General features: G+C 47.3%; 1 protein-coding gene across 2 annotated transcripts in view; it reads right to left on the reverse strand.

The window, feature by feature from the left end:
- Positions 1–7,428: 7,428 nt before the first annotated feature.
- Positions 7,429–10,000, reverse strand: part of igsf10 (immunoglobulin superfamily, member 10) — a 16,559-nt gene continuing 13,987 nt past the window's right edge. For both annotated transcript variants that reach the window (XM_042064383.1, XM_042064382.1), the window contains one exon: positions 7,429–10,000. This exon is cut by the window's right edge and continues 272 nt beyond it. In XM_042064383.1, the coding sequence (XP_041920317.1) occupies positions 8,358–10,000 (1,643 nt within the window). In that variant the 3' untranslated portion in view covers positions 7,429–8,357.

Raw genomic sequence — 10,000 nt, forward strand, 5'->3', positions numbered from 1 at the left:
TTACAGCAGGTGTGATGCCTGCCAGGGGTTTGTGTGTGTTTGTGTGTGTGTGTGTGTGTGGATGGTGGGAGATGGGTTTCCTCCTGACCACAGCGGAGTGAGGGGACAGGAGAGGAGAGAAGTGGGCCGGCCGAAAGATGAATCTCTCTCCTGTGCCGACCAGGTTGAGGTGCGGATTCTGGAACGCCGTCGCGAAATTCCGCCGCCAGCCTGAACGTGGAAGGGTGAGAATCTACGAGAGAGAGAGAGAGAGATAAAAAGAGAGAGAGAGAGACAGAGAGAGAGAGAGAGAGAGAGAGAGAGAGAGAACGCGGTGGGGGGGACAACAGGAGCCCTGATCTGTGGCTACTACAGTACCTTACTGTATTCCATCCTTTGAATGTGTGTGGGGTTGTTAAATTTACGATTGTCTTGGTCTCTGAAGGAACTCCTCAGAGTCAGGGCTCATCAACACCACCACACTGCCGCTGTAGGGCCCTCTGCCAGGCTGTGTTTCTATGTTCAAAAGGCCTCCTCAGAGCCGCTGTGTAATGTCCAGTCGTGCCCGTCGTAAGAGCAGAAGAGAGGGGTATCGGCCGCCAACTGCCCTCAGAAATATGTCTCACCCCTCACAGGCATCCTGCTCCTGTCCGCTCTCACATTTTTTCCTCCAGCTTTCATGATTTCTCACTTGCCTCAAAGCTCTCAAAGTGTTTTCTCTCTCTCTCTCTCTGTTCTTTCTCTCTCTCCCTCCTTTTTTCTGTCTTTTTTTTCTCCTTTTTTTTCTTTTAGTCACAGAGCAGAAATGTGGGCTGCCAGATTCGAGACTTCTGGCATTACTGCACTGATGCCTATAATGGCTAGAGGGGGAAAAATAGTATGTGTGTGTGCATGTGTGTGCGTTTTTGTGTGTGTGTGTGTGTGTGTGTGTGTGCGTGCGTGCGTGCCATACCTGTCAACATTTAGCTTTCCAAAAACGGGAGATTTTTGTTCAGGGTGGGGGTGGGGTGGGGGGTGGGGGGGGGGCAGTGTTTATACCGGATCTGTGTTTGCATATTTAATACGTTTCATACACGTGTTTCAACACTGCATTTCGGTCGTTGCTTTTACCTTACCATTACCTTACGCATGCCAGTTATGTATCCACCAGCTGCCTGCCTGCAGCCTACTTCCAAAACTCCAAAGCTGCCTCCAAGGTTGGTTCTCAATCGCTGACTGTCTCTCCATCCTGTACTTAAGCTACTGGGAACAGCCACTTTAGACTAACGCAAAACAGGTGACCTGCCTCCAAAGCAGATTTGGTTCCGAGGGAACAAGTTCAGTGTATCAACAACACTCAATAACAGTTTATGTGATGTGCTAATCAATTAAATTCCCAACAATTTCACAACAGCTAGTTCTGGAGTAGGCCATTCAACTAGCCCGCTTGCTTACGACGAGACTCAGGCTGCGAAGTTGGCACCCGCTTCCTTATTTGGGTTTTGGGTTACCAGGTTTTAGCCTATAACAAAACGGTTGAAATTGAAACTAAGTGATCGTGTATGTGTAGGGTGTATTTCATACACAATCTGGCAACCTGAATGGATCAATGATTTTAAAATGAAGTTTGATGGCCATGCAAATTTCCGGGAGAAATAACAAAACGGGAGGGTGCTGGGAGATGACCTTGAAATACGGGAGAAACCCGGGAAAAACGGGAGTGTTGACAGGTATGGTGCGTGCGTGCGTGCGTGCCTGTGTGTGTGTGTGTCTGTGTGTATGTGTGTGCATGTGTCTGTGTGCGTGCGAGCCTGTGTGTGTGTGTGTGTGCCTGCGTACAGTACATGCCTGTGTGTGTGTGTGCAGGTTAAAGAGTGTAACTTGGCTCAGTCCCTAAAGAGCTCCACGGTGCACAGCACACAGCTTTAAACAGAGTTGTTTTTGTAAAGCTGTTTCAACATCAAACAGGCCATTAGGAGCAGACGACGCAGGGCAGGAAATTGAGACGCATCGGGATGGGGCCTTATTATGGTTTCAACACCTCATTTACCTGCCCAGGGCTGGCAAACAGACGGCCAGCCTGACGCACCAGGTTGAACCTGCGGTACACCTCAGGGTAAACGGTACGTTAAAACGGTAAAGTGCTTAAGTGTTTACATTTGTTACAGTGCTTTATTTACAAATAAGTCTGGAGTATTGGTTAGTTGGCAGGAATGCAATGCCTGTAATGATGAGTGGATGATGCCAAATGCTAGATTCTCCACCCTCTTCACCCCATCATGATGTTTATGAAGCAGCGTTGGAGCTGTGGACTATGGAGCAGGCAGCAGTGGTTCTGATCCAATCCCAGAATCCCATGCAGACCCCCCCCCACATTCAGTGTCCACACAGCTGAGGCTGGGGGCAGGAGCAGGGGATGTTGCCCATCATTACTTGTGCCTGTCTTCCCATATTCTTTAGAGGAAGGAAAGAGTGAGGCAGAGAGAGAGAGAGAGAAAAAGAGAGTGTGTGTGTGAGAGAGAGGCCATGTTAAATAAACATGGCTGCAGCTGAGCCCAGGGGAGCTACTGTGCAGAGGGGAAATGGTCTTTAGTTCCGCTCTCTGTGACGCGACAGCTCTGAGATGGACACTGGATCCTACTGGGAGACCAGAGGCCTGGAAATGGAGAGAGTCAGAGAGAGAGAGAGCACAGGAGGGGAGGGTAGATATATAGATATATAGATAATAAGTAGGTAGGTAAGTAGGTAGGTAGATACATAGATAGATTTGTATAGATTTTTTATAGACTCAGTTTACTGTGGATGTATGCTTTTTGGTATGTAGTTCAAGAGGTCAAAGCCTTCAGTCTTAATGACTTTAGCAGCCTCAGTACTGATGTGGTCCCACTATAGCGGTCTCAACTCCGCAGCCAAACTGACCCACAGGAGCTCTAACAAGAGGTCATTTTCACATGGAATACTCTTCTTAAGCCGAGTTTGAAAATCAGAGAGTGAAGTGAAGACTCACAAACAAAAACTCACCAGCATACACTCTTAAAACAAATGTGTTGTCCCTACCTGGACACAGAGATGTGTTAAAAAAAACAATGCAAGTTGTGTTATTTTCAACACATATTTTGTAAATTAGAAACAACACAAACTGTGTTGTCCCTATCTGTACACAGAGATGTGTTAAAAAACAATGCAAGTTGTGTTATTTTCAACACATATTTTGTAAATTAAAAAGAAACAACACAAACTGTGTTGTCCCTATCTGTACACAGAGATGTGTTAAAAACAACGCAAGTTATGTTATTTTCAACACATATTTTGTAACAAATTAAAAAGAAAACAACACAAACTGTGTTGTCCCTATCTGGACACAGAGATGTGTTAAAAACAATGCAAGTTGTGTTGTTTTCAACACATATTTTGTAACAAATTAAAAAGAAAACAACACAAACTGTGTTGTCCCTATCTGGACACAGAGATGTGTTAAAAACTACGCAAGTTATGTTATTTTCAACACATTCATTTTAAGAGTCCAGGAGACAGGCTGAACAGAAAGGAGAAAACATGTATATATGCATATTTTGATCTCCCTTTCTCATGAGATAGAGAATAAGGAGAGAGAGAGAGAGAGAGAGAGAGAGAGAGAGAAATTTGTCACACTGGCTCTGTGCTTCTCAAAGGTAAAAGTCTGGACAGTAGTCAGTGTTCATCTCAGCGCTCAGAGAGAGAGAGAGAGAGAGAGAGAGAGAGAGAGAGAGAGAGAGAGAAATTTGTCACACTGGCTCTGTGCTTCTCAAAGGTAAAAGTCTGGACAGTAGTCAGTGTTCATCTCAGCACTCAGGTCAGCTTGAGCTCGCGTGGAAAACGCATTAGCTGGGTCATGCAGGCAGCTGTGTGTGCGTTCAGATCTTACGGAGTGTGTGCTGCCAAAGCCAAGTCGTCAGCCGATCCAACGGGAGTGCTCCTCATACAGTGGCGCACCGTAAAACCATTCTTAAAAGCGAAGTTATGTGACATCGGCCCACAGCCCAGGAGAACTCCTGGGGATTCAGGAGACAGAAGCAAAATCCCATGTTTAGGTTCTGTCATAAATAACTTTCAGAGAGAGGGGAAAATAAAAGCCCCTGCTTGGAATCGTATCACTGGAAGGGCCAGGCTTTGGGGAACTGAAGGCGTCCAACATGGTTCATTTGATTGGATAATACAGGTCCGTGTTATGGAACCAGTTGGTCTTTTTTTTATGTATGTACTCCGTGCCAAAGCAGTTAATTGTGTCTGATTGTCCACACACACACATGCAAGCATTGTTTTTGCCTGAGGCTCTGAGACCTGCTGCCCACATTCCAGGTTTTATGGAAAAGCTTTTCTCCCCTTACTGTCTGGAAGAGTGGGAAAACCGCCTGGCCCGCTCCAGCTCCTGTTTCTGGTGCAAACATACAGCCATGACATAAATATCTACAACAATATATGTATATAAATAACAACAATGTAAATATAATCACATGCACTCAAACAAGGCCAGGGCCAGAATGTGCACAGCAACATTGCGATGGATTGGTTCATGTGTAGATGAGTCACCTCCTCTTTTACTTCATTCTGGTTTATTTGTGATGTCTCATTTCATGGCTCTGCTGAGTGAAAACGGTTGAGGTCATTTGGCTTTTTCTTTGAGGAAAGAAACCGCCATGTTTTGCTCTCACACTCATTACAGAAACACACGCTCTCTTTTGAACAGAATTATAAACTGACGTGTCCGGTCAGAACTGGCATGTAAACACACTGCTGGGGCGTGACCATGGGTCATTCAAATCCACGCAGTCTGATTAAAATAATGGTAGATACGTCCCGCAGTCTTGATATCACACATACCGTGTTTTACAGCCAGTACTCTCTCCACAACGCCTCATCTTCTAAACCTTCAGATTGTCATTACTAGCGACCGAACTATCGAGTTAGCTGCTGATTCACCACAGTGTTCAAACGTGCTCTACAAAAGGCTTTGTGGTGCCATGTGGGAAGAGAAGCGGTCTGGTGTGGCATAGGATCCTACTGATGGAGGTGTGGTAGCATTAGCATACTTATGAGGATCCTACTGATGGAGGTGTGGTAGCATTAGCATACTTATGAGGATCCTACTGATGGAGGTGTGGTAGCATTAGCATACTTATGAGGATCCTACTGATGGAGATGGGGTTGTTTATCTTGGCTCAGGCCAACCATCAGTCATCAGGACACGGAGAACTTTTCCTCCTTTGCCCCTGAAGTACTGGGACAAGTGGCTTCTAATTGGCGTAATCCAACCCTAAATTGTTCCCAGACATCCCATTTCTCTTCTCTACCCCTTCGTTTCTTTTAATGACTGCAGTTTTGAAAGGTTGCTTTTGCCCTGTGCCCCAAGATCTTCAACCTAAGCCACGTAGAAATGGTAGTAGGTCACAGTAACAATGTTGACTCTGTAAAGGGAAGGGGGAAGAAACACTATAGTTGACAGTATCTGTCAGCTATGTCTAATTCACAACGAAAACATCAGTAAAGCCAGTCTCAGCTTCATCACATCATAATGAGTAAAACAAACCTCATCAAATTCCTGAAAAGGTCTCCAGGACCAGGATGTGACGGAGTGCAGAAGCTAGTATGGCTCAGGATCTTACCGTAATGCATGTGCTATATGTGGCTCAGGATCTTACCGTAATGCATGTGCTATATGTGGCTCAGGATCTTACCGTAATGCATGTGCTATATGTGGCTCAGGATCTTACCGTAATGCATGTGCTATGATTATATGTGGCTCAGGATCTTACCGTAATGCATGTGCTATGATTATATGTGGCTCAGGATCTTAGCGTATAATGCATGTGCTATATGTGGCTCAGGATCTTACCGTAATGCATGTGCTATATGTGGCTCAGGATCTTACCGTAATGCATGTGCTATGATTATATGTGGCTCAGGATCTTACCGTAATGCATGTGCTATGATTATATGTGGCTCAGGATCTTAGCGTATAATGCATGTGCTATGATTATATGTGGCTCAGGATCTTAGCGTATAATGCATGTGCTATGATTATATAGCTCAGGATCTTAGCATAATGCATGTGCTATGATTATATGTGTCGGAGGTACTGTACTGGGTACGGTACGGCCATAAATCACTCACCTGGTCCTTTCCTGTTCTACCTACCGGTTAGCACACAGGAGAGTCGTTCACAGGGTCACGGTTGTGTCCGTTGACCAGTGAAGTGGCCTCAGAGGTGCGTTCCCCTCATAATGGGGTCTCTGCTCACAGCACACATTGCTGTTAGTGGCCTAACAGTTTTCAAATATATTTCTTGTTTTTTGTTTTTTCCAGTATTTTTCCATCCACTCGTCCAGCCTCTTGGATAACACTATGCAGGCGTGCGCACTTTGCAGCGCTCCCTTGGACATTGTGGGATTTGGAGAGGGTTGCACGTCATTGCTGCATGAAAATGGGAAATTGCTTGGGGATTACACATGCTGTACATGTTGGTTTTCACACAACAGTGGTGAAAAATATGAAGGTGTACTAATATTGATTTATTGTGAGTTTTAACACACTTCTACTGTTCACACCACCTTTGTGCTCAGCCAGCAGATTTTACTCATGCCTTTCATTTAAGATCAGGCACAAGTCAGAAGGGTTGCTACAACAGGACTTCCCTGAATTCCCTGACGTAGACTCAAGCCAGAATTTCTTCAGAACATGGGAAGTGTACTTTACAAGACTTGTTTAAATTGCAGACTTTTGTGGTCCAATACCCTGCAACCATAGAACACTCTCCCACAAGCAAGTGGTTAGCATAATCTGGACAGTCATGGTTAACCAAGTGGTTAGCATAATCTGGACAGTAGTCACCCCTGGCTGAGCCCTGAGCACAACTGCTTTTCTGTCTTTTGAAATCTCAAACTGTCTTGTTCCGCAATAGTCTCCTCACAGACCTTATAGGATCTCCCACCCCTGGCCACACAAACTGAAAAACAAAGCAGTAAAACAGAATGGCTTTCTCCGCGAGGACTGCTAATCACATGTTTGCTCCGTCCTGGCAGAACATTGTGCCATTATTATCTTCTGAAAAAGCCTCGTCTAGCATCCTCGTTTGTCTTCAGCAGCATCTGCATCCCCATTACTCAGTCTCGTCACAACATTCCTGCTTGGCTTCCCCATGGTCTTATTTAAAACACAGACCAAAGCAGCATGCTTGGGGGATCTCTGGACTAACCCCATGCTCTTATTTACTTCAGTGTGTGTCTTCTTGACTTACATAAACAGCATCTGACAAAAAAATATATTTCTGAATATAGTCATTGCTCTTTTCATACTTTCACGTGAGCCCAAAAGTATTCTGCAGAACCCCTCAGTGTCTCAGCTGCAGTTAAATATAAAGTCAAAAGTGGAACATAAGAAGAACCGTCCATTATTTTGGATTAATTTTGGGATACCACAAAAAACCCTGTAAAGTTACCCTCAAAAACAATATTTATTGTTATTAGGATATGTAATATTTCCATGACACTAACATATTATTACTTACAAAGTAAAAGTGTGTTCATGTATTCCGAGAAAGGGATAATATAATTGTAAAAATGCACTTTGACTTTGCACAATTAAATAAAAAGCAGTCAAATCTTTTATATACTCTTATCATCAGACCCACAACTGCATAGTTTTAGACAAAGCCTTATCATTTTACATATTTTATATGCCAACCTATTGTGGTGCAAATGTGTTTATCTTGGTAGCAAATTATATCAATCCAGTGTTCAAACTGCAAAATATGTATACTGTGTGGATAATGTAAACGGTAATGGGTTAGCTTGTATGGATAGGGACCACAGGCAATCTGGTAAGGCTGAGGCCCTCCCTTCCACCATGTTCTCAGTCAGTGCTGATCACTCTGCCACTGTTTGTAGGCTGTGCATGGACCAAATCCCTGGGAAAGGAATCCCAGAGGATCTCACTCATTCTCTGCCGCTGTGGTAATAGTATCCCTGTCCTGAGCCTGGCTAAGGGCCGGCCCTCTATGTGTGTGTAACGCTTGCTGTAAGGCTAAACTGACTCATACATTGTTCTGAAACAGTAAACCAGGAGCCACTGTTGGCTTTCCACACCTCCGAGTCGTTCCAATTAAAATAACACCTCACAATTACTGCATGCCCTGCCAAGGAACCGATCCTGAACTCAGGGCAATCCATCGGCTCTTGGCTTCATCAGTCTCAACGACAGACTTCCTGTTTCGTGCCTCATTGCTGTAACAAGTCTCATATATTCCACATGAGTTGCAGTTGGAAATAGCGCTTGCAGATAAATATTGACGCAAGGCAATTTTGGCAGGGCTGTAAAGTCAAATGTCTTTCATACCATTGTACTTTCCTCCCCTACACACAGTCTCATATAACCCTGACGTATGTGATTCGGGTGTCTGTGCCAAGGTGGTTCTTGGCAAAGCACTTGTAGGCGCCCGAGTCCGCGTTGGTAGGTTTCTGAATGACCAGGGTTCCCTGCGGGTGAAGCAGCTCGCTGCCCGATGGCCGGCCCTTTGCCGCGGTGGAGAGCACCGACCGGTCAGGGAGCTCCCAGGTGATCTCGGGAGTAGGGAGTCCAGTCGCGAGGCAGTTGAGCTTCAGCGGAACCCCTGAGACAGCTCTGATGGTCGCCGGGGGGCCCGTGGTGATACGTGGCGGGAAGGCAACTATCACCACGGGGACCGTGAGCAGGGCGTCGCCGGCAGAATTCCTCGCTCGGCAGTGATAACTCCCGCGGTCGTGTAGCACCGTGTCGCGGATCAGCAGCGTACCGTTCTCCATCAGCCGGTAGCGGCCGGTGGACTGCGGCTGGGTCAGGACGAGACCGCCCGGGAGTGTCCAGGACACGCCGGGTCGAGGGCTGCCGTCAGCCAGGCAGTGCAGGTACAGCGGGTCCCCCGCCACGCTCCGTATGACGCCCCGCGGCCGTGTCAGGATGTACGGCTTCTGGCCCACCTCCAGCACGATGAGCTTCTCGATGTAGCCCACGCTGTTCTTGGCGGCGCAGCGGTACTTCCCTGCGTCCACCTTGCCCGGGTTGTAGATTACGAAGGTGCCGTCGCCACTCAGGTGATGTTGCGAGCCTCGTTCCGACTCCGCGGACAGACGAGTCCCGTTCGGGAGCATCCAGGTGATGTCGGGTCGTGGGTGACCGTCGGCAGAGCAGTTGAGGACGGTGGTTTTGCCCATGTGCGTCACCACTCGCTCGTTGAAAGGGTTCTTGAAGATGGGCCTGCGCAGCATGGTGGTGACCTCCAGCTGGACCACCATGACGGCCTCCCCACCGTCGTTGCGTGCCATGCAGATGAACTCGGCGGAGTCGGTCGGCCGCACGTTGCGGATCTCCAGAGTGCCGTTGTGGTGCACGTTAATCCTGCTCCCGTAGTAAGGAGCTTTGAGAAATATGTTATCGGGCATAATCCACGTGATGTGTGGTGGTGGGTCTCCAACGGCTTTGCAGTCAATGAACTTCCTCGAGTATTTTGCTGCGGTTTCTTTAATCACCGTCCTGTTTTGATAATATCCGTTGATAACAGGTGGGTTTCCATCAATGTCCAGCTTGTAGACCTTACTGTCATCTCCTGCAGTGTTCCGAGCCATGCAGACGTATTCTCCCGCATCCACCAGCTTGACGTCACGGATATCGAGGGACCCGTTGACGTGCATCAGATAGCGCTCGTTGGACGCAGCGATCATGTCATTCGACGGCAGCATCCATAGAATCTTGGGCTTGGGTTCTCCGACGGCCTCGCAGTCAAAGCGGACGTTCCCCCCCGGGGCCACCCTGGCGTAGGTGGCGCTGGGCGCGCGGATGCGAGGCGCCGCCGTTACCACGGTGATGTGCACGTGCATCTCGTCCTTGCCCACGGTGTTCTCCGCGTAGCACGTGTAGTCGCCTTCCTCCGCCATGCCCACTCGGTTCAGGTACAGCGTCCCGTTGTCGAAGAGGATGAAGCGCCTGGAGCGCCCCCTGCTGGTCCCGTCGGCCTGCAGGGCGCTGTTGACCA

This window comes from Alosa sapidissima, chromosome 15, assembly GCF_018492685.1.
Source record: "Alosa sapidissima isolate fAloSap1 chromosome 15, fAloSap1.pri, whole genome shotgun sequence".
In the NCBI taxonomy this organism is placed as follows: domain Eukaryota; kingdom Metazoa; phylum Chordata; class Actinopteri; order Clupeiformes; family Clupeidae; genus Alosa; species Alosa sapidissima.